Source organism: Betta splendens, chromosome 9, assembly GCF_900634795.4.
Source record: "Betta splendens chromosome 9, fBetSpl5.4, whole genome shotgun sequence".
Taxonomy (NCBI): domain Eukaryota; kingdom Metazoa; phylum Chordata; class Actinopteri; order Anabantiformes; family Osphronemidae; genus Betta; species Betta splendens.
Window position 1 is genome coordinate 29868289 of NC_040889.2, and position 27568 is coordinate 29895856.

The following is a 27568-nucleotide window of genomic DNA, read 5'->3' on the forward strand; positions in this document are numbered from 1 at the left end:
CTTCACCTATAAGACAACTGGGGGCGGATCCAGGTCCACTTAGACAGTCGGGCACTAACTTTTTCAATCAACCCTTCCCAATTCTTTTTCTGAAAGCCCTCACTACCCAAAAAAAAACACCCAGGCTCTTTATCCCCTCTGTGCCCCATTGCAGCCCTGCAGGTAAAACTGGCTGAGCTTTACCTCTCCAATCTCCCAAGATGAGACCCTCACTCTTCGCCCAATTTACCCTGGCTGAAGAAGCTAGTTCGTAAACTGCCAATTTCTGTTCAAGAACCTGAATGTCCCTCTGTCCTGTTATAAAAATGGTAACATCATCCTCATAGGCTGACAGACTGACCCTGGATGGAAGGTCCTTGTGAAGAAGCACCCCCTCAAGATCCTGTCTAAGATGATGCAAGAGGGGCTCAATTGACAGTCCGTAAAGCAGCCCCAATAATGGGCACCCCTGTCTTTTCCCCCTCTGAACCGGTATCGCTCTGCTAAGACCTCCTTCGACCTTGATTTAGACAGTGGCCTCGCCATAGAGTGTTTTTAGCCAAAAGATAAACTTCTCTCCAAGTCCGAACACACCTAAAGTGCGAAAAAGATACCCATGGTCAACTCTGTCAAAAGCCTTCTCCTGATCTAGTGAAAGAACACCCACATCCAATTCATTTACTTTAGACAGGTCAATAATATCACGCAGTAAAAACAAATAGTCCATTATAGTCCGATTGGGTATGCAATATGATTCTTGGTCCTTATGCACCATCGACCCAACACACTCTTTTAGTCTGTTTGCAAGGCATTTGGCAAATATTTTATAATCAGTACATAACGGTGACACTGGTCTCCAGTTCTTCAACAGCCCTCCTTCAACAGGAGACAAAGGTCTCCTTTTTTGGGCAGAGGTGTCACTATGGCCCTTGTGCAACTGGTCGGCAACCTCCCCGAAACCATGCAGTCTGCAAAGACTTCAACCAAGTCTATTCCCAAAAAATCCCAAAAGCACTTGAAGAACTCCGCAGGGAGACCATCTATCCCCGCTGATCGACCGCTGCCTAGCTGTTGCACTGCTTTAGCCATCTCATCCAACGAGATTCCTTGCTCCAGCACGGAAGACTGGCTCTCTGTCAGCTTTGGCAGTCCCTCCTGGAGCGCCTTTGCACAGTCCGATCTGCAACTGCCCGCCCCGAACAGCTCCGTGTAGAAGTCAATGGCGGTTCTTCTCATCATGGCAGGCTCTGTAGTTATTGATCCATTCTGTAGTTTTAGATGTTTCATCACATTTTCCTCCCGCACTTTCTTTTCCAGATTAAAGAAAAAAGCTGTCGGGGCATCCATATCTCTAATAGTTAAAATTCTATTCCTTATTAAAGCCCTCTTAGCTTTTTCATTCATAAACTGGCTTAATAGGTCTTTCGTGGTCCTCAAAGTTTTGCTGTTTTCTCCCGCCCCATCTATTAACTCTTCCTCCAACACCCTTATCTCCTTCTCCAACTTGTTTATGTAGTTTCTTTCTAGATTTGAAGTATGCCTCATATATTGTTCACAAAAGGTTTTGATCTGAGACTTCCCAAACCCCCCACCATAGGCCCAGATTCTCAAAATCTCCCCTCCTCAGCTTCCACTGACTCCAAAACTCAGCAAAAGCTTCACAAAAGACTTTATCATGTACTAACTTAACATCGAACTGCCAATAAGGACATCGCTGACATTGTGCAACCAGCGACAGGTCTGTTGTCATCAAATGGTGGTTAGAAAACCCTGGTGGTTCCCCCGTATTCCTATCCACCTGAGGTTGTGTGGTATAGTTCCAATCGCCCCCTAAAATGACTATAGAACTGCCATCTACCTGCTTCAGGGTGTCACGCAGCTTCCGAAACTGCTCCAACCTGCGTGAACCGGAATTATGTGAATAAACATTTATAAACCTAAAAGATAACCCTCTAATTTTTGCCTCCACTACCTGAACCCTGCCAGACTCGACCTCACGTATTCCCACCTCTGTTAATTTTACAAATGGAGAAAAAAGGATAGCCACCCCTGCACTTAGATTGGAGCCATGGCTCAGGAAAACCTGCCCTTTCCACTCAGCTGCCCAATCAGTTTCATTTTCAGTTGTGCTGTGTGTCTCTTGTTAAAAGAGCACATCTATGCTTTTGGCCTTGATTAGCTCAAAAACCGTGGCCCGCCTCTCCCTGTCCCTCCCTCCATTAATGTTGAGTGTTCCAATCCTCAGCCTCTCCATGAAGAGTAGGAAAAAACAGAAACAGAGGGAACAGAAAGAAGCAGTGAATCCCGTATTCCGACCCAAATTTAGCCATGGCTATTTGGGTCGTTTAAGAATACTTTATACAGTTTTATTCATTTCGAAATGAAATGAATTTTATACGATAGACCGTATAAAAAGCTCCGCCAAACGTGACTCTGAACGACACGTCCAGGTTTTGTCCGGGCTCGGTCAGGTACATGAGCGCCTGTCTCCGCAGCAACTGGACGTGCTGCAGCCTATCGTCCTTGCATCCTAGCCGAACCACTCTGAACTTGCTGGGGCACTTCCCAAACCGAAGGAGTTCCTTCTCCAGCAGTTCGTCGGGAACGAACGGGGGAACACCTGATACGGTGACTCTAGTGGCCGGTGCAAAAAGCGGCGACACGCTAACGAACTCATCGCCGAGCACAACGCCACTCTCCACCAGTTGGTGCACCATCCGCTCCTCCCTGATAAACGCCACCACCGCTCTGCTCATCCGTGATCCATACATGATATTAGCAAAGCCAACCTGTTCTCCGATCGCCAGGAGAACTTGTTCCACCGTGTATGTGGGATTAGCCGCAACGCGAAGCCCGTGTTTCAGCGACAGGGGAGGCGATCCCTCCCCTGGGAGGGCCGCCATGACCACCTGCAAACAGCCGACTACCGCTCACACCTGATCCTCAAACAAGTTAGAAACAAGTTTAATTACCTTGTCACCGAAGAAAGAAACATGGAAAAGTATCCAGAAATGTCCCGATCTCATTCACCAACTCCACACACTCCACACCTGTTCGAACACTCGCGCTCTCACCACGCTCCCAGCATGCACCGCAGGAGAGGAGAGGAGAGACAGGTCTGCTGTACAGTCAGCGCACACATTGTTGCTGTTAGGCGGTGGACAGGCTGCAGAGCATCAAAACGAGAGCCTGTGATTGGATGGAACATGCATGAGTAAATAACCACAGGGTGTGTGTCTGTGATAGTGTGTTTAGAGGGTGTGTATGTTTTCTCTGCTGTACAGTTAGGCTTCAATATGTTTGTATTTAAATTGTGTAAATGTTCATGTCTTATGTTAAAAAGTCTTAAACTGATGACATTCTGTTCATTTAAGTAGCAGCAACAAAAGCACAACACCCTGTTGATTCACGTCTCCCTCGTGTGGGCGACATGAACACACTGTCCACAACAACCAGCTACCACATATACACTAAACATGCTGAATCAACTGAAATGTTGGATATGACGAGTGCAAACAAAGCAGAAACGATGCAAAAGCAAGGTCAACGCTCCCACTGACAGCTGAATACGCTGGTGGTCATGGATTCTAGAAATGTAAGCATTCATTTGCTGAACATGTATTTTGTGTGTATTAAATTGGCAAAGCAAGGCTTCTAAAATGTAGTACCAGTGTGTGTGCATGTGCTGAGATAAACATTGTCATTTTCTAATTCAATTCATTTCGTTTTAGATTCCACTGATTAAAACTCCTTCATGTTTTGTTCCATGCTCTTTAACTGTGTAAGAACAAATGTCCAATGTTTTAATTCTCCCTAGAGGGAGTTGTCCTGTCAAACCCACAGAAAAACCCTTTGAATGGAAAAGATGTAAACAGACTGGCTGAGCAGAAAACTAACAGAGATGTAAACAGATCTAAATGAGTTACAGAGAAGAAGAGACGATGGGATGAGGTGAAACTGAGAGAGAAACGGACAAAGGGCTGGAGAAAATAAAAAGAAAACGGTCACAACGGAAAAAACGAAACAACAGATTCTTTACTAAAATGTGTCTTGTTTCTAGTCAGGTGGGGACACACGGGTCGAGTTGTCTGTCACCTGAACCTAAAGTCACTCACACCTTTGTGACATGATTCACAAACGTGATCACAGTAAATTAGGAGACGCTTCTTTTGAAGCAGACGTTTTCAGGCATCCATTCATAGCAGCGAGGATGTCAACACACCCCACAATGTCAACGTCTAAACATACGAAACATTGCCTCATCTTGTTTTGACTGGATCGGTTCACCAGACAAATAAATCAGATAGAAATCAAGCCTGTAAAAGCCTGCGTCTGCAGCTTGGCTTGGAGGACGAGACTATAATCAAATTAAAGCTACATCCAAGCAAAACCGCTGTTTTCTTTTCTGCAACCGTGCCAGATGCAAAGCAGGGAGGGTCGGTAAATGTTTGGACGTCTGTGGCATTTACCAATTAGCATCTGGCTGGTTGTTTTACCAAGCTCCCACCTTTTTTAAAGATGACCTTTCTTTGCTTTAACACTTTTACAAATTCCAAATTCAAATAATGTATATGGTTCACTACACGGCTCATTACTGCCGATGACTCACATGCAAACCAAAAATAAATAAATAAATAAATAATAAATTAAAATTAAAGAAGCGGCTTCTTACGATTTTCATCCTGAGCAATGCACTGCAACGGGATGCCAAAGAAGGAAGTGTAGGAGTCATTGTACCAAACCAGGAGCTCTGTTCCTCTGGGAATGTCCATGCATGCTCTGTAGAAGATGCAGGACCTGCAATCAAACAGACAGGTTCCATTTAAAATGACTACACTGGATGCATCTTTTTGATAAATATGAACAAAAAATGTAAACTCTGCATGAAGAAGCTGGAAAGAAATGAGTGATGTAAATTCATCACAGCTGTTCACAGGATCAAGAAAACAAAATAAGACAAATAAAATGTATTATTAAAAATAAGAAGCACAATTGACTATATTTTAGCCAGTGAAAGATGGAAATAACTAATTAAGAGAGAAAAGGACAAGTGGACAGAAAAAAGACAAAATACTTAGTTTCAACCAGCCACAACTGACAAAGCAGCTGGTGACACAGAGTCAGTGACTCTGTCCAGGTTTTGGAAATGCCTCCCATCCGATAAGCGCTCAGTTTCACATCTGACCAAACCCTAATGATTTATGGGAAATATCTGGTGTCTCTGACTCTCCTCAGCACAATTAATGGCCTCGGGTTTGCTCAAGCACTTCGCCAGTAAGTTGACGCTTTATTGGTCACACCATCGTTAAAACAACACCTCGTCCAACCAAAAACATCACGAGCAACCTCCACATCTGTAACTGCGCGTTTACATCCAGCCCAAACTATTTTAGAACACTTTCCCACACATTTCTTTCCACCAGGGCAGCAGTGTGTCAGACACATGAGATTATAACAAAAAGGTCACAGGTTCAACTCCTATACACCACAGTGTTTTTCTGCCAAAGTGCCTTCAAGCCAGATAATAGATTACTTTTCGCAAACAGCTTTTGACAACGACTTCAGATGAAAACAAGAAATATCCAATATAAACTGTGCCCACTTCCTATTATTAACATAATTTAACACAACATTTTTGTACCAGAAACATGTAACTCATTTAGTTTGACTTTAAAATAACATTTGATTCAATAAATCTCTACTCAGGATACAAAATCCCAGAGAAGCCCTTCTGAGGCAGGAGGGGACATCTTTCTGCAGACAGACATTACACTCGCAGTTTAGACAACCTTATTTTTTCTGTAAAAGGAACCTGCAAGGGAGAAAAAAACTCAGCAAATTTGAGGAGGATAAATAATTAAAGTAGAAAAAGAGAAAAAGTAAGAAAAATGGAAGAGACACAAAAAGAAAATTAAAAGAGAGAGAAAGGGAAATGTTATTTAATGGAACACCAAACGAAAATATAAAGAATAAAATTTAAAAAAGATGAGATTTTTACGTTTTAACAAAACCAAAGATACTGTGAAAATTAAGTTAAATAAATAAATAAATAACTGTCATAACACAGAACCAAATCACCACTTGATCCTGCACTGTACATGGCAATAAATGAGATTCTGATTGTGAAATAATGTGTGAAAACTAATGAAACATGTGTTAAACCTTGCTTCTGAAATGAATTGATGAAGGCAGCATTGCATCTAAATTCTCCAAAATCTAAGCCCAAAAAAATTATAACACTAAGCAACTACTTAGGCACTAATAAACCATGCACAGCACTGATAAATGTTGTAAGGAGCCCTTAGTACATATAGAGAAGATGAAGTGAGGCTGATGCAGATCTGGGTTCAAATGAGTTTTATTAAAGCCTCCCAGTGAGAAGGGTGGGGTGCTTTGGACCCATGTGAAAACAGTGAGGAAGCACCAGGCTATAAATCAAACAAACCAAATGACCTCCCAAAGTAAAAAGAAAGACTTACAATCATGTGGTGTGTTTGATGTATTTAAAACAAATGTACATGTTTATTACAGTACATACAGGCTGCTACATTCAGGAGGGGCTGTGATATAAATCAAACACATCCAACAGACACTGAGGTATGAAACATAAAGACCCCTGCTGCCGTCCAGCCCTGTGGCAAACTTTAAAATGCTTCTGGCAGATCAGCGGGGCTCAGTATGTTCAGCTCGCTGGTGTTACTTATGACTTCTGTTTGCAGAGAAAGCAAAAATAGCTTCATGAGTAGCCTTTAAATAATAACGCTGGCTGCTCCATATGAACATGTGCAAATCTGGCAGCCAAGAAGGTAATTACAGTATATGCCCACATGCATATAAACATGTTGACTGCGCAACCGGCAGCAAGAGCCTTCGATGTAAAGTTCAAACATTTCAGACAAAAGTAATATCACGTGACCCTTGATGGAAAGCCACGCATGCTCTCCCTTGTTACTGTCATAAGGGGAGATCCAAATCCAAAACTGAAAATTTCCTTTGGAAAGTCCCACCTACCTGAACCCATGCATTGATGGATAGATGCTAAATTTAGAACATCATTTGTCAGACTCAAGCAACAGCTACAAAGTTTATTTTAACAGCCTGTAAAAGTCCTGCCTTTACACTATTGTTCTACATTATGCTGCTGTTTACTGTGGAGCTGGAGCTACAGTACACTATGCACAAACAGTCTAACCATCTGGTGAGGAAGAGAGAAAACACAAAAGGCAACACAATTGAATCCAACAATCTTCGACTATATCAAAACTATAAACTATGAACTATATCATCTGCAGGTGATCTGATGGACCTGGCAATTTGAGGGACAGCAAAATATTAGTTTGCACTTTAGTTAACGAAATGGATGATTTAAAAACTATAACAACACTACAATAAAAGAGCAGCAGTTTAAGGTAAGTGATGTAAGAAATGGCAGTTGCCAGCCAGCAACAATGTTCATTGTATTTCTAGATAGATAGGTAGATGAAATTCGAGGGTTAAAACACTTCTAGGAGAGCTGTAGGCTGAGAAACAAACACAGACAGTTGCCATTAAAAAACTATCCATCCATCCATCCATTTTCTTAACCGCTTACTCCCTAATGCGGGGTCACGGGGGTGCTGGAGCCTAACCCAGCTGGCTATGGGCGAGAGGCAGGGTACACCCTGGACGGGTCGCCAGTCCATCGCAGACTCTTCTACATATTAGTGTAAATACAGTATTTCATTTTGAAAGCTTTAAGAGAATTAAACTCTATCCAGACCTGGTATAGTGTCTGAGCTGCACTAAAAGGTACAGTTGACACCGTATGACTGGCACACATGCTTTTTTCATGCTAAATAAGGACTCTGTAACTTTTCATTTTAGCCCTGTCTGTCAGGTTCTGGCTCTGTTCCTTGTTTTATTTTGGTTCCAGTTTCCATTTCCGGTTTTATTTTGGTAGCACTCCCGGTTTCTGTTTCTGTTCCTGCTTTACTTCCTGTTTACCCGTTGTCACAGCTGTTCCCTGTCAGTACCGGTCTTCATTACACACACCTGTTTAGTATCAGTAATCAAGTCACGTTGTATTTAACCACCACCTGTGTCCTCAGTTCCCCGCCAGATCGTCGTTTGTGTGTACCCGTCATAGTTCCCAGTTTCTTTGATTCTGTCCGGCCGTGTTTTACGTATCTTGTTTCTGGACTGCTGATTCTGAGCTTGCCTAATCCCTGCCTGTTCTGTCTGCCTTGGTGTTGTACCCGCCTGTTACCGACCTTGCCTGCCCGACCACGATTCAACGCCTGATAAAACCTTGTACTGTGCTGTGCATGTGGGTCCTCATCCGAACGAACCCTGACACTGTCGACCGTCCACAGTGCTCTCAAAAATTTCCACCCCCTGGTAGAAGGTGATCGCCACACCTTCTGCAAGCGCGCAGGTGTAATCTGATGGATTGTTTCTTTCAAACTCTATGTGGTTGTCATATAATTTATGATTTATGTTCTGCAAATAATAGCTTATGTATCTGTGGCGTTTCACTTAGATTGTTCAATGGTTGTCTCTGCCTGAGACAACTCCCTCTCTAACGAGGAAGAAACCTCCAGCAGAACCAGGCTGGATGTGGGCGGCCATCTGCCTCGACCGGTTGGGGTGAGAGGAGAGAGAGAGAGAAAAGCACAGCAATGACAATCAGCAATAATAGAGTACAGGCAGGATGGTTGGAGCAGGGACTGGACACAGGCAGGATGGTTGGACCCACAGCTGCCCATCACAGAAACATTGCTCTGATACCTGTAGGTGAGGACCAAGTGGAGGGAAGAGAGAGCGGGAGAGAAGCACAACTACTAGAGAGAAAGAGACAAGGTTAGTTAAACATAGAACAACTTCTCGAACCTGAAGAGGGACCTGGTTCCAGAGGAGAGGAGCTTGGTAGCTAAAAGCTCTGCCTCCTGTTCTACATTTAAAGAATCTAGGAACCACAAGTAGCCCAGCAGAACTGAGAACAATGTGTTCTGCTGGGAGCATAAAAAACTATGAGGTCTTTAAGATAAGAAGGACCTTTATTATTAAGTGCTTTGTAGGTGAGTAGGAGAGGTTTAAATTCTATCCTACATTTTACAGGCAGCCAGTGCAGAGAAGCTAATGTAGAAGAAATGTAATCTCTCTTTCTAAGTCCTACAGTATCAGAACTCTGGCTGCAGCATTTTGAATAAGATGTAGGCTTTTAGGTCGCTGTTAGGACATCCTATGAGTAAGGATTTACAGTAGTCCAGCCTAGAGGTAACAAATGCATGAATCAGTTTCTCTGCATCGCTCTGAGAGAAGGTGAAAGTAGGCGGTTCTGAAGATTTGTTTAATGTATGATTTAAAAGAGAGATCCTGGTCAAAGATGACACCAAGGTTCCTCACAGTAGAATCTGAAGCTAATGTTATCTCATCCATGCAACAGGACTAGGGCAGAAACTAGACAATTGTCTGAAGCTAATAGAAGATCATCATTGACTGTAACCAGAGCTGTTTCTGTGCTATGATGGTTTCCAAATCCTGACTGAAAATCTTTGTACAGGTTATTCCTATTCAGGTGGTCAGATAATTGTTTAGACGCAAATTTTTCCAAGAATCTTAGAAATAAAGGGTAAATTTGAAACAGGCCTATAATTAATTATTAAACTTAACTCCATATGAGTTATGGGGAAAATGCTGTCTAGGGAAGACAGAGGATTTGGTACATTTATTAGAGTTGTTGGATTTAGACAGAGCTTTCTGTTATTTGGAGGTTAGTCGCTGCTGAATTTTTTTCTTTAATGGTTATAATTTTATTAGTAAAGTAGTTCATGAACTACTGTCACTGCTGCTGAGATTTAAGGGAACAGTAGACTCAACACAGCTATGACTCTTAGTCAGCCTGGCTACAGTTTCTGAAAAGAAACCTGGGTTGTTTTTGTTTTCCTCAATTAAGAAGGAATAATATGTTTTTCTAGCAGCACAAAGTGCTTTTCTATATATTATTAGACTGTCCTTCCATGCTATGCAGTTTACATTTATTTTGTTGGAACGCCACTGTCTTTCTAGTTGTCTGGTCCTGTGCTTTAGGCTGCGGATCTCTGAGTTATACCACGGAGCTAACCTCCTCTGATTCACTGTCTTCTTCTTCAGAGGAGCCACTGTGTCTAACATTGTACGTAGAGAAGCTGCAGCACCATCTACAAGACAGTCAACCTGTTCATAAGGATTAAGGTGACTGTTCTCCTATTTGTAGCTACAAGACAATGAGGCAAAAGATGATGGAATCATCTGCTTGAATCTGGCAACAGCGTTGTCAGATAAACATCTGCTACAGTAAGATTTCTTTCCAGCTGCTGTAAGGTCAATTATGCTAAATTCAAAAGTTAATAAGAAATGGTCAGATAACAGAGGGTTTTGGGGAAGAACTATTAAATTATCAATTTGAACCCCATATGTCAGGACAAGATGCTGAGTAAAATCAATAGTGTCTATTAAGGAGTTAAAAGCAGTGCTGAGACAGTTGCTGTCAACATCTACATGATGTTAAAGTCTCCCACTACAATGACTTTATCTGTGCTAAGAACTAAGTCAGATAAGAATTCAGAGAATTCAGTTAAGAACTCCGAATATGGAGCAGGAGGACGGTAAACAATACAAAACACAACTGGTTTCTGAGTTTTAGAGTCTGGGTGAGAAAGGCTCAGAGTGAGGCTCTCAAATGAGTTATAACTATGTTTAGGTTTAGGATTAATTAATAAATCTGAGTTATAAATTGCTGCTACTCCTCCACCTCTACCTGTACTTCTAGGAACATGATAGTTGATGTGACTCATTGGAGTCGACTCATTTAAACTAACACATTTATCCTGCTGCAGCCAGGTTTCAGTGAGACAGAACAGATCTATGTGATGGTCACTTGTGGTGGAAATTTTCCATAAAGAAGTAGATGAGAGAGAGTTGTCCTTTTGTGCGATTTATTGAAATAATAAAGAAAATAAAAATAATGGGGAAAGCAAATAAAAAGCATGGATGTTGATCGTGCACATCAACAAACCAAAAACCAGCTGGGGAGATCAGTGCACACACCACGGAGGTGTGATGCAAAGAGCCCACGATCCTCAAGTTGCTTCTGCCTTTTAGCTTCTCTGTCCGACTAAGGTGGAATGTCTTTCCAACCCAATCAAATTACATGCACCATCTCCTCCCTATCGCAGTGTGTGTGAAGATTTTTGCTTTCTCACACCTGCATCGCTGACGTCCAACTATCTGTGAGAAAGGAGCACCAAGTCTCAACAGACAGAGACACAACTCCCCGACCTTGGGTTTGGGAGCTAGAGTTGAGAGTCTATCAGGCAGAGACAACCATTGAACAATCTAGGTGAAATGTCAAATGCATACAGTAAGACAAAACATAAGATATTAATTGCAGAACATAAGTCATAACTCGTATAATAACTGCATAGAAATAAGGAAGAGACATAAAAATAAGGAAGAGACAATTTTTGCCATAACATCACTTATCAAGTCATTTATTAACAAGGATTTAGATGAGAGAGATCTGATATTTAATAAACCACACTTTATTAGCTTACTGTTACTTTGTTCCGTAAGAGGAACTGTTTTGATGTTTATTAAATTCTGGTAAGTCACTCCTCTTTGATTTGTTTGTGACTTGTATAGTTTAGGTGGTCGAGAAGCAGACACAGTCTCTATGCGATAACTAAGACTAAGAGTGGGTCGCGGCTGTAGAGAACATGCAGAGAGGCGTGTAAGACTGCGACTCTGCGTCCTGGGCTCCACTCTGAGTTGTCAAGCAGTGGGGGGACTAAGCAACATGGCCATGTTACTAGAGAGCAGAGAGGCTCCGTTCAACGTGGGATGGACGCCGTCTCTTCTAATCAGCCCAGGTTTTCCCCAAAAAGTGCTCCAAGCATACATGTCTATACATGTCATCGCTGGTCACATTGGGGAGGGGTCCAGAGAAAACTTCGGAGTCCGACATTGTTTTGGCAAACGAACACACCGACTCAATGTTAGTTTTTAAGATAAAAAAACTTTAATAGTCTCAGTGTGGGGAAATTACTTTTTTGTGCTACACACAACAGCAGTGTGTAGCAGTCTGCTGCAGCTCAAGCAGACCACACCGTACAGGATGGCTGATGCCACCAGAGTCATAGAAGGTCTGCAGGAGTGGCCCCTCACTCCAAACGCCCTTATTCTCCTCAGCAGGTAGAGTCTGCTCTGACCCTTCCTGTACAGTGCATCTGTGTTATGAGTCCAGTCCAGTTTATTTTTTAGATGCACACCCAGGTACTTATAAGAGTCCACTCTCTCAACGTCTATTCCCTGTCTATTCAGCTTGAGGCTCAGTTTGAAGGCATGCTCCATACTGTAACTCCATGCGTACTTACGCTTATCCTTAGACAGGAGCTTAAGATAAGACTCAATGTCACCCGCTCTGGCCCCAGGCAAACACTTTCCCATTATTTTTATTTTTCCTTATTTTTATAATAAATTGCACAAAAGACAACACTTTCATCAGCCTCTTTATGGGAAATTTCCACCACACAGGTCACATCCTGCATCCCGCTTGTTGCTGTTTGGCTGAAGCTTGTAACTAACAGCGCGCTAATGGTGCAGTAACAGCCCGTTAACGGTCCATTAACACCGGGCGGGCGGCGGTGGATGGACCTCATGATTGTACTGTACAGTAGCGGTAGAGTCTGACCCTTAGAGGTCTTTAGCCCACACAGAACCTTGGAACTCGACAGTAGCTGCTTAGCCCCGTGTTGCTGAAGCACGCTGCTTTAGCAACACAAGCTACAAGCTATTGTATGCTGCTCCACTCTGTCCAAATGTGTGCCATGCTTTCATGCTGATTTTACCATTGGATCCTCCCACTGATGAAGACAGGGAGGCGTCTAACACCATTCAAAAAACATTCAACTATGGAGTCAATGATGTCACTGTGATTCTATTCGCTGTGGTGACGAATCCAAATTCTCGAACAGTTTTGAGGTTACTTGAGAAAAACAAGGATATCCTGAAGCTCTATGAAAGCTGTAGATGACGATGCATTGTCTTTACGAAAATAAAAAGCAGAACATTTCTGAGAGTTTGACAGGTGTGGAACACATGAGAGCTAAAGCATCCACAGGCTTCACAGAGGAACTCGTGGCAACACCCTGAACTACAAGGTTGATGCGAAATTGTTCCTTATTATAGGAGGAAGCTTATAAATATCAGCAGAGGGAGTAGGAGAAAGGAAGTAGAAGAAAAGTAAAGAATGTCTCTGAATGGTGTTGATTGGGATCACTGGTTGTGGAAGAAGTGCCACTGGAAACACCATTTTAGGCAGAGAATGCTTTCCCTCATTCAGTCAATCGTCAGTCACAAAGAAAGAAACAGAAGAATAGAATAGAATAGAATAGAATAGAATAGAATGCCTTTATTAGTCCCACAGTGGGGAAATTCCCATCAGCAGCCAGGTTACCCGGCGCTAGTCCTACAGTGGAAACAATTGCAGTACAAACAATAAAAAAACACGCACATACAGTGGCACACAGTACAAGTGGAAACCTTGCTGGAATTTTTTCTTGGGTTCATCAGGACAGATAGATAAGGTCGGAGAGCAGACAGTGAGACTGTAAGGTGGGGTGGGATGGACCCCTTTTACCACCGTCAAGCTGTGTTGTGCTGTGCATTTGGGTCCTCATCCGTGTGCGCTTGACACCGTCTGCCTGGTACGGCCCTACTCTCATCTTGTCTCGTCTCGTCTGGTGCGGCTCTACGCTCGTCTTGTCTCGTCTGGTACGGCTCCACACTCGTCCCGTCTGCCTGGTACAGCTCTACGCTCGTCTTGTCTGCCTGGTGCGGCTCTACGCTTGTTTCGTCTGGTACGGCTCTACGCTCGTCTCGTCTGCCTGACGAGGAACTTAAATACTTAATAATAATACTAATTAATTTTTAACACTGTAATGTCCAACACCACTTGAACATTGCAACAGTGGCAAAAAGATTCTGCCTCATTCAACAGGTAGAATCCAAAAACAGTGAAAAAAAATGAATTAAAGGCTTTGCTATACAGAATGTGCCGAAGTCTAAATGCCATTATAAGAAAAATGTTCTAATAAGTGGTGTCCAGCTACGCCCTGATGTGAACGGGTTTCACCAGCTTCTCTTAGCCTTGACGGTAAACCACATTCACTCACACCTGCAGTTTTAGTTGTCAGGGTTCTGGCTGTGCATTTATAACATGGAATTATGCTGCACTGATGGTCCTAATTGAAGCACTGCACTTTTTTATCTAGCAGCGAGAGGATTTGACTTTAAGGCAAACCATAGACCACAGGCTGTGGGACATACTGGCTAAACCCAGAGTCACAGATTTACTGTTCTATCTAAAACTAGACTCAACAAAGCCTAAACTATGTAAATTCATGAGCAGCAGGGAGGTTGTTAAAAACAGTCAAACCGATGACATCACTAAATGCTTTCTGGCACAAAGAGACTTCAGTTGTCCTTTGTCAGTGTGGGACCTCCCCATTCATTCATGGCTAGCACCTACTTAAAAAGATTTTGGATGTCTATGCTTTTAGAATGAGGATGTATGCAGGTTCTTACCTGGTGAATTATTTAAAATAATACTTGCACAAATTACCAGGAAGTGTGGTGTGTATTAACGACAGCATTAATTTAGGTAAATTTACCAATCCACAGATGTCTAACATACAGTAGGAGCCTGCTAATGTGAAAGACCAGAGGATATTACGTATTGGAGTTATCGGACTGAATGTATGATACTGCTATGCGCCATGTGGGACAAATGATGTAACTGCAGTAAGGAACACTACAATCACAGGTAGGTGCAGCAGTCGTAAAAGTATTTCTACAGTTATAAGTATTTCTACAGTTATAATAGTTTAGAATATCCAATACTTTTAAGACGCTTGGAAAACCAACATCTACAATAGCAATAACTTTTACATTACCTGCGGAGCTGTGGGAAGCAATATGTTGTCTGCAACATCAAGGACAAGCAGCAAGTTTCTCAAGGTGTTGCACACAGTGGAGACAATGTCTAATGCGGGATCCCGCAGCTTCACCCTGCATTTATTCCTCAAGCCTGCAGGGGTTACAAGCAAGGACTCTTTAACAAAGCTGTCAGATTATAAAAAAGCAGGGAGTTGGTTAAGCAAGTAAGTAAAGAAGAATGGGGAAGTAAACGTGTCTTGATTGTATCAGGATGGTGTTAACTGGGAAGACTGGTCTTGGAAAAAGTGCCACAGGAAACACCATTTTGGGCAGAGAATGCTTTCCCTCTAAAGTCAGTCAAATGTCAGTGACAAAGGAATGTCAAAAAGAAACAGGAAAGATCGATGGGAGCCGAGTCACGGTGGTGGATACCCCTGGTTGGTTTGACACGTCTCTGTCCAATGAACGAGTTAAACGGGAGCTTGTTAAATGCGTCAACCTGTTGTCTCCAGGATCGCATGTGTTCTTACTGGTGCTGCCAGTCGGTCGCTTCACACAGGAAGAAAAAGAAACCGTGAACTTAACAAAATGTTTTTTTGGAAAAAGTCTGAACATTTCATCATTATTATATTTACAAGAAGAGATGACCTTAAAACACAAACTGGCAGTTACATAGAAGAAGACAGTGAAGACCTGGTAAAACCACTCACAATCAAATGTGAAGGAAGATACCAGGTTTTCAATAACAATGATCAGAAGAATCATTCTCAAGTCAGACACCTGCTGAGCGTGGTGGAGTCAATGGTGAGGAAAAATGGTGGTGGATACTACACTTTAGAGATGTTCCAAGAAGCTGAGGAAGTCATACAAAAGGAAACACAGAGGAACATGACAGAGAAAGAAAAAGAGATGAAGAATTGCAAGCAGAAAAAAAAATATTGATAGAGCAAGAAAGAGCAAAAAGAGCCAAACTGCTCAAGAAAAAAAAGGCCAGTTTAAATAGGGAATGCGAGAAGAGGAAGAAAGAAAAAGACAAACAAAAGAAAGCGGAGCGGGAGAAAAAGAGGCAAGAGGAATTCAAGTAAAATGATTGGAAACAAAAAATTTAAGAGGTGGAGAACAAATTTAAACATGAATCAGAGAAAAAATCTCTAGGTGACAGAATGCTATTAATACGAAGTATAGACAAAATGAAAAAGGAGCAAGAGGCTTGGGAGAAGGAAGAAGAGAATGGTGGGAGAAACAAAAACAGGAATATGAACAGAAGCAAGAGACGGAACAAAGCCAACTTAAAAATCTCAAAAAAGAATATGAGCTGGAAAAAGAAAAATACGAAAGCAAACGGAACAAAGACGAAGGAATCAGACGGGAGCAAGAGTTAAGAGACAGGAAAGAACTTCAAGACACCATCATAAAGCAACTGGAAGAAATGAGGAGCAAGCACGAAAGCAAGTCGAGGAATCCAATGAGTTCAAGCACAAACAGTATATGCAGAGGTTGGAATAACTGAGAGAGACGCCTAAGGGCAGGGGTTTCCAAACTTTTTGCACAAAGGGCCAGATTTGATAAAGTGAAGATGCCTGGGGGCCAGTAGATCCTTCTGATGTTTTTTAACCAAAAAGGTTCCATGCAAATGTACACAATTATGAAACAATTTTAATCTTCACAATTCTCTTTATTTTTCAAATGGCAGTGTAACCAAATATAAGCCGCTCAGGCAGACGTGAACAACTCTTAAACAACAACTCTGCCTTTAATTCATATCTGGGGAGTCTGATAACAATGAACACTGAACTGTATGAAATACCTTAAATTTACATGAGTTTGATAAATATCTTTGCCTCATGAACATTTTAAACAGGAGTTATATGTAATGCAAAGTTGTCTCTTATCATTAAAGTTTAAAACAAGTACATTTTACTCTTATCTTTTACAAGATCTTTCAGAGTAATAGTTTGTCACATTTACAGGTACACAACAACAACAGTTATATCCAAATCTTATTCAAGATGTTTAAGTTCTACTGTCCCTCTTGAGGGACACCTGAGGGCATCATGTGAGTTATGACTGTGTACAGCCCAGCTGCTAAACCTCAGCGACACAAGCTGCACACCGTTGGAAAGCTTACACTTTCGTCTTTCCGACCATATAAACCATTTCCAGCTACAACAACCACAGCGCAGTCACCAACCGAAGTTGCGGGCCGTATGAAATCTTACCGCGGGCCGTGATTGGCCCCCGGGCCGGACTTTGGACATCCCTGCCTAAGGGAAATGAAGGAACTGAAGCAGAAGCAACAAAAACAGAAAGACTTCATACTTGCACAACTTACAAGAAGCAAGACTTATCAGAAAGACTTTAACAGGCTGACTGAGAAACAAGAGAAATGAACGAGCGGAACCTTTCTACAGACAAAGATTGATAGGATGCTCATGATGATTACACCAAACGCTCTTTAATTTTAGGGTGGCCTTCGCTTTTAATGAACCACTTATTGAACTCCATCAGCTGCCATTCATACTAGTTACTTGTTCTTTGTAGACTAATGAACCCAGAAAACATATGCATGTTAACATTTACAGTAATATCTGCAGTCAAAAATGACTGAGCTACCACTATGTTTAAAGGAAGATCTCATTCATTAAAATCTTGTCTAATTTTCAATGCAGTTTTACTTCCTCAGCCTTATCAACATCTGTACACATAAAACATTTTAGAAACGGTTTGAACTTAAACAGTTAATTGTGCAAATCTCTACTCTGAATTGTATCATTCATGTCATTAGACTTTAAACTAATAATCACAAAAGGGAAGGTATGAAAAGATCAGAGGGCAAAAAAGAATGAACTATGTGACACAGTACACATAAATGTGGCACTACACAGACTTGGTATACAAATGAGTAAAGAGGAAAAGAAGGAAAATAGATGAAGATAAAATATATGACTTGAGTTTGTCTTGATTATCAAAATCAGTGTTGAGAGAATCGAGGTCAACCAAAGGAATGTGAACTGATGAGTCACTTGTAAACCTCAGGCTCACTGTTGTCAAACCAGAATAAAGCCCTGCCTCTTAACTCCGATGAAACGCCTTACTTGCCTTTATGAGCTTGAAGAAAAAGGAGACTGTGAGAATTTCACCCGGTGAGTACTCTGAAGAAATTATATTCAAATCAAATATACTGTATTAAGACTGCGTGAATCCAAAAACCAATGCAATGTGAAACTGATTTTCACGTTGAGGGGAAATTTTAAGGTGGTTAAATGTCTCATTTTAAACCATTAACAGATACTAGTTTCTACTCTAACACTGTTTCTGTTCGAGTGACTGTTAGTACAGCACAGACAGACGTATGAAGGCGAATGATGGCAGGCGACAGTCGAATTAGCTCACTGTAAAAATGGCATGTGGAACTTTGGCTGTTTGTATTTGTATATCGTGGTGACACGTCATGAAAGCGTCTACAGCTGCTATGCTGTGCCACAAACACAAGCAAACCACAGGCTTAGCTAGCTGCTTACGCACCAGAAAACCACTGGTAGAAGAATATACTGTGTTTAAAACCAGAGTTTGGTGAGGAAATTAATTACTGCACCACTACTAACATTAAATGGTAAATTGTCCACATCTATATAGCGCATTTATACACCCTTTCAGAGATCCAAAGCGCTTTACAGTAGCTCTTCATTCACCCTTACAGCAGCTGCCATGCACAGGTGCCAGCTCCAGCTGTAGAGGACCACCTCCTACCAACTGCGCGATTGCTGACCACTCAACATCTTGGTTTGCATGTGTGTCAATATTTTGTGTTTATTTCTCAGCCAGTTTTCTCCAGTTTCTACAACTCTAAAAATATGGCAGCACCAGTGAAAGCAATATGTGGTGAGTTTAGACAGCAGCACTTTATAAGTAGTGCGTTTGCATCAGATGCTAATGTGTAATATTAACAAAGTCAACTATCAGTACATTGTTATGAAAGTTTTTCAGACGCAAAAGCTTCTTTCTGCCTTATTGTAAATTCATGGAGCTCTGCTGGGTTTTGTTAACGGATTTAATGAGCATCCAGTACATCTTATCACTTTCTATACCTGTTTGAAACCAGTTAAACCAGTAAGATGCTGCAGAATGCATTTTCAAATTGCATATTGTATTTTCATTTGCAAAATGCATTTTTAAATAAATAACCAAATAGCATATTAAATTGTCAATTGCAAAGTGCATTGTCATTTGAATAAAGACTACAAAAAATCATGACAATACAAAATGCAATTTATTATGTTTTTATTTATACATATAAATATATATATTTTACATTTTTTTATATTTTATTTATATAATTAACTTAACTATAGAACTGCCACTTTTAATATTGAATTGCTAATTGACAAATGTATCGTGAATTGGATTTTGAGTCTGAAAAACGTCCATACATGTATGTGCATGTGCCTGTATTTAATGCTAGTCTGACATTTTGGTTGCAAATAGAAATATTACATTTTATAAATAATATAGTAAATTGTGATTGGAGTTAATGTCGTGGTTATTTTCTACAGCATCTGAATTAAGGATTGTGGTGTTGGGGAAGAATGGCGATGAGAAGACAACACTATGCAACTTCATTACAAGACAAAAACAGACTAATAAAAAACTAACAAGAAGATACAGCGTCAGGGGAGAGTGGAGGAAAATGCCAGTGACTGTTACAATGACCCCAGATGTCTTCGTTCTGTCTGGGGACAAACAAAGACACGAGATGAGGGGGTGTGTTGCTCAGTGCCCCCCAGGACCAAATGTGCTTCTGCTGTTAGTGAACCCTTCAGACTTCACTCAGGACGACAGACACACACTGCAGGCAATCCTAAGCTTGTTTGGTGCAGATGCCTTCAAATACTCAATGGTCATTTTAACACATGAAGGAAGAAATTCAGCAATAAATCAAATAATTCAAGAATGTGGACAAAGGCAGCACCAAATTAACTTTGATAGAAAGGAACATTCCGACCATGATCTCCAAACCCTGGTTGAAAAAATGGAAAAAATTGTGAGCAACAACAGGGGGGGGCATTTGAACTGTACTGAAGGTCCCGAACCAACGAGTGAACCTAAAAATGACAAACCAAACTCACCCGTGAACTTGGTCAGCAGCTTTCCAAAGGTGCATGTCCGGCCCAAGCCTACATACGTGAACAAATCTTCACCAGACACAGAAGGTTTTGAAAACCAAAGCAGAGAGTGCCTCAGGATAGTGCTGATTGGCAAGACAGGCAGCGGAAAGAGTGCCACCGCAAACACCATTCTGGGCAAAGACAGCTTTCAGTCCAAAGCCAGCATAAAGTCAGTGACCAGGCTTTGCAGGAGGGAAGAAGGAAAGATTGATGGGCGGACTGTTGCTGTGGTCGACACCCCTGGGTTGTTCGACACAACTCTGTCCAATGGGGAAGTTCAACAGGAACTTGTGAAATGCATCAGCTTGTTGTCTCCTGGGCCTCACGCCATCTTACTGGTCCTGTCAATTGGTCGCTTTACAAAGGAGGAAAAAGAAACTGTGGAACTGATCAAGAATTTCTTTGGAGAAAGGTCAAAGGAATTCATAATTGTAATATTCACCAGAGGAGATGACCTTAAAAATCAAACAATAGAGAGTTACATAGAAGAAGACAGTGACGACTTTGTCAAAAAACTGACATCTGAATGTGGAGAAAGATTTCAGGTTTTTAACAACAATGATCCAAAAAAACATTCTCAAGTTAGTCAGTTGCTGACCAAGATTGAATCTATGGTTAAAAAAAATGGTGGTTGCTACTTCACTTCAGCAATGTTCAAAGAAGCTGAGGCTGCCATCCAGAAGGAAATGGGCAAGATACTAAAGGAGAAGAGTCAAGAAATAGATAGCCTGAGGAGTGAGCTGGAAAGAAAACATAAAGAAGCAATACATGAAAACAAGAAAAAAACAGAGAAAGAAAGAGCAGAGAGAGAGAATTTACTCAAGAATCTGGAGGAAAATATTAAACAAGAGCAAATAAAAAAGGGACAAACTGAGCAAAAAAGAGCAGAGGAAGAAAGAGAGAGAAAAGGGCGCGAAGAACTTCAGAGACAGCAATGGGAGCAAAAGATTTCAGATTTGGAGAAGAAAATTAAAACTGAATCACAAAAAAAGGCAAATGCAAACAAAAGACTGACACAGATCAGAGAAGAAGTTCAAAAAGAGCAAGAGACTTGGGAGAAAGAGAGAAAAGAATGGTGGGAGAAACAATTGAAAGAGGATGAACTGAAACAGAAGCAGGAGCAAGCACGACTGCAAAAGCTCAGAAAAGAATATGAAAAAGAACAAATGGAATATGAAGAGAAAAGAAAAGTTGAGGAACAAATCAGAAAAGAAAAAGAAGAAAGAGAATGGAAAGAACTGCAAGTAAACTTTCAAAAGACAGTAAAAGAGATGCAGAAGAGAAGTGAAAAGGAGGCCAGGAAGCAAGCAGAGGAATTCAACGAGTTTAGACAAAAATACACAAGTGACTTTGCAGCTCTGGTAGAGAAGCATGAAAAAGAAAAGGAGGACATGAAGGAAAAGCAACAACAAAACAATAAGCTAATAATAAAGCAGCTGACCATGAACAAAACGTATCAAAGAGACTTCGACAGGCTCAAGAGAAGACAAGAAGAAGAGTTGCATGAGCTTAAACAGAATCTCTGCGTACAGAGCAAAGACATGGACGAACTACAGCGAGCGCACGAGGAAGAAATCAACATGTGGATACAGGAACATGTGAAGAAAGCCACTGCAGACAGGACCTGCAGCATCTTATAACATATGTAAGCTACCTTTACACCACTACACACCGAATGAGTCATGTAGGATATGATGCTGATGAGGGACGTGACTCAGCTCCGTCGTGCCCGACTGGATGGGAGCAGCATGTTCAGGCTTCATATAGTGTGAAGGTGCTGCAGGTCCTGGTTGTCAACGCTCAAATAACAGCAATAACCACTCAGTGACTCTCCTGGTAGCTTTAATGCACCTTACTGTACTGTAGATTGTGTCCTATGTAAACCTCTATAACTGCATCTTAATAATAAATATGATCCCATTTTTATTTATTAATAGAAATAATAGCAAAAGTAGAACAAATTAAAATCCTATAATTCTGCCTATTCTACACAAAGTGTAAGTAGTAGCTATGCAATCACATATTTTCACTTTTACATTTGAACAGTTTTTATTGTCTATGTATTTAGTGATTATATTTCATTACTGGCTGCAGATTATACAGTAGATGAATACAGTGAGGTGAGTAAAATACAAGCTAGTCTTAAAAACTAGTATGAAAATAGATATTCGTTAATAAAAATAATGAAAATATTGAATGCAATACAAAAACCACTAAAAATATTAGAAATGAGATACTACATTTTACACAGCTGAATATTTTAATGATTTAATGTATTTTAAATGTCTTTCTGTAACACTTCTGGGTGTATTTATTTTAACTTATCATAATTAGATTTCACAGCTATTTTACTGTATATGTCTAATCAATCTGGAACTTATTTTGATGCAAAAAAACAGTAATACTTACTAGTATATGAATACAGCATATGTTGTATATCAACATATGCATATCAACAATATCAATTGTTTTCGTTAAATTTCGTACATAAGCAAATTTAATTGCAAAAAACTGTCTTTACAGAAATATTATCACAATTAGAGAAAAACGTCAAGTCTGCTTTTAGTTTCATATTTTGTGTTCTTGCTGGCTATGGCAGAGATCCACTGCCATTAACATTACTGGCAAACAACAACTTCCAGTGACTAAAACAAATACTCAGCTTGGGGCTCACAGTAATGAGTGTTCTACGTGTGTGCAATTATTCATGCATAGTACAAAGACAAGATCAAGAAAAAGTCACTGCACTTGTTCTTACCTGTACTGTACCACCATCATGTTCTGTTCCCCACAATGTCTGGCACAGCGGATGTACCTCATCCAGCTGGACTTACTGGGATCATTACCATCAAGAAAGTGCTGTAACGTCCCCTCTGCATCGTAGATCTGGAACACACAGATATACAGGCTTAGAAATGACAGCAGTAGAAACTGAGAGAACTGTTACAGTTCACCTGAACACACACAGGGTGCAGTGCAATGTGTCTCCTCCATATTTGTAGCAGGTGATTCAACATGGGCCAACATACTAAAGTGGTATAACATACTAATTATTTGCTTGGTTAACAATTGGTTATTTCAAGGTTTTTAGTAGCATGTGCAAAGAGGTTGTCGAGGCTCTTCACAAAGGCTAAAAACACGCTTGCAGTGTGACAGTGTAGGAGAGTACATACTGTATCAACCAGAGTCATAATGACCTGGTTGATATGTTTATTAAAAATGGTCTGGGAATCTGATCCAGTATCTGGACCTGGTTCTGCATATGGTGTCTGGATCGCATACTGAACTGTATGTGGAAACGACAAAGACTCACTTAGGTTTTCATAGATTGTAAGTCACTATTACGCCTCCAGATCAACTCAACGGTGAAAGCTCTTTTTTGCTTTATAGGAAGAATGTCCTTGCACATCTTCACCCAGTTCTCTACCAGCAGCACTCATTTGTGTCCCAGTAGCAGGAGACCTGTGAACACCTGCATTCAAACAAACATACTAAGTGTAATTTCAAACTTTCCAGTCTGTTACACGTTCAAAATAGTTAGTTTTGTCTCATTTCTCTTCATCTTGAACAAACTCACCAGAACTATCTCATATACTACAATTAGCATGTGGCCTGTTCTGTATCAATGCTAAGAGGGAAAGCTAACATCAAGTTCATAAGCTAGTTATAGTAGCATGTGCGAGTATTGCTGCAGACACATTACACGTGGTTAAGCTAGTCGGCCACTACTGTAGCACCTCTTGAATAACATTAGTTAAGTACGTTGGTAACTAACATAATTGGGACTTATCCAACTAGTATTTAAAGTTTAATGTCTTTACCTTTGTGTGTCATCTAACTGACTAACTGTTAACTAAGCTAATCTGTTAGTAACCTGTCAGCGCCATTAACCGAGTTCGCTTATAAAACACCGTCTTCATATGACAAATACTGGGCCACAATTTCCATCTGGAACATTCCGCTTTACAAACACATTTTTTAACATTGTAAGACTTGCATCAACTGCTTTAACGCTGGCCTAAGTTCAGTAGGTTAAGCGAAATAAGCAGAAAACGACCGTTTCTCTCAGGTATTGCTCCGCCAAAACGATTCACCTCGTCGGGGGGTTCCCGGTTCGAATCCCCGTTAGGGCGAATAGGCATCCAGTGTGGGTCCTTGGGCAAGACCCTTCAAGCTACCGCCTACCTCATATCATGAGAGACAATGAACCACATGAGATACCGGCTCAGACGTCGCCCGGTCTAACAAGGTCTGCGTCAGGTGTTGGGGAACCAGAACACCTTGGCGAGAAGTGGGCTACTGGAACAAGAAAGAAATGGCTGAGATGCGAGAAATTTGGCTCTGTTGGAATGCTACTACTCAAGTAACCCTAGTCAGAGGGGTTACATGCAAAGAATGTGCAGTGAATGGGAACGGAGAAACCCACATTCAAGGCTGACGGCGAAGCAACTAGTAGCTCAGTGTTCCAACATCCACAAACGGCAACTGCTATCACAACTTGAGATTGACGAGATACAACACAAATGCTACGGCAAGGGGGAGCCAGGACGCCAGGTCAGAGGGGAGGTTTCACCATCTCCCCAACCCGAAATTGGGTACGAAGCCCCAATAAGCACAGATACGCTGAGCGAGGCAGCGACTGACCTGAAAGATAAGATCATGGCGAGATTGAACAGGCAACCCACTACAACGGCTAAGTGAAGTACCATCAGAAAGTCTCATGGAAGATGTGAATGCAGCATTGAGAGCGATCCCTACCACAACAATCACAGAAACCAATGAGCTGATATACGCTTCAGCATCAGTGATCCTAGAGGTGCTTGGCTATAAGAGCAACCATGGGAGCCATGAGAAAAAATACCCACCATGGAAACGAAGGTTGGAGGCACAAATCAAGGCAGCTCGGAGGGAAGTGAGCCAAATGACAGAGGCCCAGAGAGGTGCAATGAAAAGACCAATGCCCAAGAGGTACAGCCAGATGACCATACCTGAAGCACTCGAAACTGCCAAGCAAAGGCTACAAGCCTTGGCCAGCCGCCTAAAGAGATACACCAGAGATAACGAAGCCAGACGAATAAACCGGCTGTTCGCAACACAACCTGCGAAAGTGTACTCTCAATGGCAGGGTAATAACAGCAGAGCAGACCCACCAAGGCTGGAAACTGAACAGTACTGGAAGGGTATATTGGAAAGGGAGGCATCACACAACAGTGATGCACAGTGGCTGGTGGATCTGAGGGAAGACCACAGCAACCTCCCTGAACAGAATCCAGTGACTATCACAGTGGCAGACATCCAACATAGAGTCTCAGGTATGAAAAACTGGACAGCACCTGGCCCTGACATGATCCACACCTACTGGCTAAAGAAGCTCACTGCAATCCATGAGCGCCTGGCAGCACAAATGAACCAGCTGCTAAGGGATGGGACTCACCCTGAATGGCTAACCAAAGGGCGAACGATCCTGATAATGAAAGATCCCTCAAAGGGTGCAGTCCCATCCAACTACCGGCCAATAACCTGTCTCTCCACAACATGGAAGCTCATGTCGGGCATCATTGCAGCTAAGATAAGTGGGCACATGAGTCAATACATGAGCAAAGCACAGAAGGGCATTGGTAAGGATACCAGAGGAGCCAAACACCAACTCCTGGTAGACAGAACAGTCGCCCAAGACTGCAGAATGCGACACACCAACCTGTGCACAGCCTGGATCGACTACAAGAAAGCCTATGACTCAATGCCACACACATGGATCACTGAATGCTTGGAGCTGTACAACATCAACAGAACTCTAAGGGCCTTCATTGCAAACTCGATGAGGTTGTGGAAAACCACACTTGAAGCCAATGGGAAGCCAATTGCCCAAGTATCCATCAAATGTGGCATATACCAAGGAGATGCACTGTCCCCACTGCTGTTCTGCATAGGTCTGAACCCCCTCAGCCAAATAATAAACAAGACTGGCTATGGATACCGACTCCGGAACGGGGCCACCATAAGTCACCTCCTCTACATGGACGACATCAAGCTGTATGCTAAGAACGAGCGAGACATCGACTCGCTGATCCACACCACCAGGATCTACAGCTCAGACATCGGGATGTCATTCGGGCTCGAGAAAAGTGGGAGGATGGTGACAAAGAGAGGCAAGGTAATCCACACAGAAGGGGTCTCACTTCCAGAAGGAACAATAGCAGACATTGAGGACAACTACAAGTACCTTGGAATACCACAGGCGAACGGCAACCTTGAACAGGCAACAAGGAATGCAGCAACAGCCAAATACCTCCAACGAGTAAGGCAAGTCCTAAGAAGCCAGCTCAATGGCAAGAACAAATCCCAGGCAATAAACAGCTACGCTCTGCCAGTGATCAGATACCCTGCGGGAATAATAAGGTGGCCAAAGGAAGAGATACAGACCACAGATGTTAAGACACGAAAGCTCCTCACCATGCATGGAGGGTTCCACCCCAAATCCAGCACCCTGAGACTGTACGCTAGCCGCAAGGAAGGAGGCCGAGGACTAGTGAGCGTGAGAGCCACTATCCGGGATGAAACATCCAAGATCCATAAGTACATCAAGGATAAGGCCCCGACAGATGACGTGCTGAGTGAATGTCTCAGGCAGTGGAGCACAGAGGATGAGATGCTGGAAGAAGGACCATCATGGGAGGACAAGCCCTTACACGGGATGTACCACCGAAACATAACTGAAGTGGCTGATCTCAACAAATCCTACCAATGGCTTGAAAGGGCTGGGCTGAAGGACAGCACAGAGGCACTCATCCTGGCCGCACAGGAGCAGGCCCTGAGCACCAGAGCCATAGAGGCCCAGATCTACCACACCAGACAAGACCCAAGGTGTAGACTGTGCAAAGAGGCCCCAGAGACGGTCCAGCACATAACTGCAGGGTGTAAGATGCTGGCAGGCAAAGCATACATGGAACGCCATAACCAAGTGGCTGGCATAGTATACAGGAACATCTGCGCGGAGTATGGACTGGAAACCCCAAGATCAAAGTGGGAAACACCTCCCAAGGTGGTAGAGAACGAGCGAGCCAAGATCCTGTGGGACTTCCAGATCCAGACTGACAGAATGGTAATGGCGAACCAACCAGACATTGTGGTGGTGGATAAAGAGCAGAGGAAAGCCGTAGTGGTGGATGTGGCAATACCAAGCGATGGCAACATCAGGAAAAAGGAACATGAGAAACTAGAGAAATACCAAGGGCTCAGAGAAGAACTGGAGAAGGCTTGGAAGGTGAAGGCCACAGTGGTGCCTGTGGTGATCGGAGCACTAGGGGCTGTGACCCCCAAACTGGAGGAGTGGCTATGACAGATCCCTGGAAAAACATCCGAAATCTCAGTCCAGAAAAGTGCAGTCCTAGGAACAGCAAGGATACTGCGCAGAACCCTCAAGCTCCCTGGCCTCTGGTAGAGGACCCGAGCTTGGAAAGTGGATGAGA

General features: G+C 42.2%; 3 protein-coding genes across 7 annotated transcripts in view; 2 read left to right on the plus strand and 1 right to left on the minus strand.

Moving 5' to 3' along the window:
• The window catches only part of prdm6 (PR domain containing 6), a 159162-nt gene that overhangs the window by 36945 nt on the left and 94649 nt on the right, over positions 1-27568 (minus strand). For all 5 annotated transcript variants that reach the window (XM_055511576.1, XM_041072122.2, XM_055511577.1 and 2 more), the window contains exons 5-6: positions 22858-22985; positions 4652-4776 (exon numbers count right to left, since the gene is read on the minus strand). In XM_055511576.1, coding sequence (XP_055367551.1) covers positions 4652-4776; positions 22858-22985 — 253 coding nt within the window. The remainder of the gene's footprint in view (positions 1-4651; positions 4777-22857; positions 22986-27568) is intronic.
• Positions 14956-16714, plus strand: LOC129604580 (GTPase IMAP family member 4-like). Its single transcript, XM_055511581.1, is given in 2 exon segments — positions 14956-15521; positions 15524-16714. Coding segments are annotated over 2 exon segments (669 nt in total). The 5' UTR covers positions 14956-15205; the 3' UTR covers positions 15877-16714.
• LOC114861705 (GTPase IMAP family member 8-like) lies at positions 18001-22658 on the plus strand. Its single transcript, XM_055511574.1, has 4 exons — positions 18001-18077; positions 18635-18816; positions 19488-19536; positions 19585-22658. The coding sequence occupies exons 1-4, from the start codon at positions 18016-18018 to the stop codon at positions 21737-21739; spliced, it is 2448 nt and encodes an 815-aa protein (XP_055367549.1). The 5' UTR covers positions 18001-18015; the 3' UTR covers positions 21740-22658.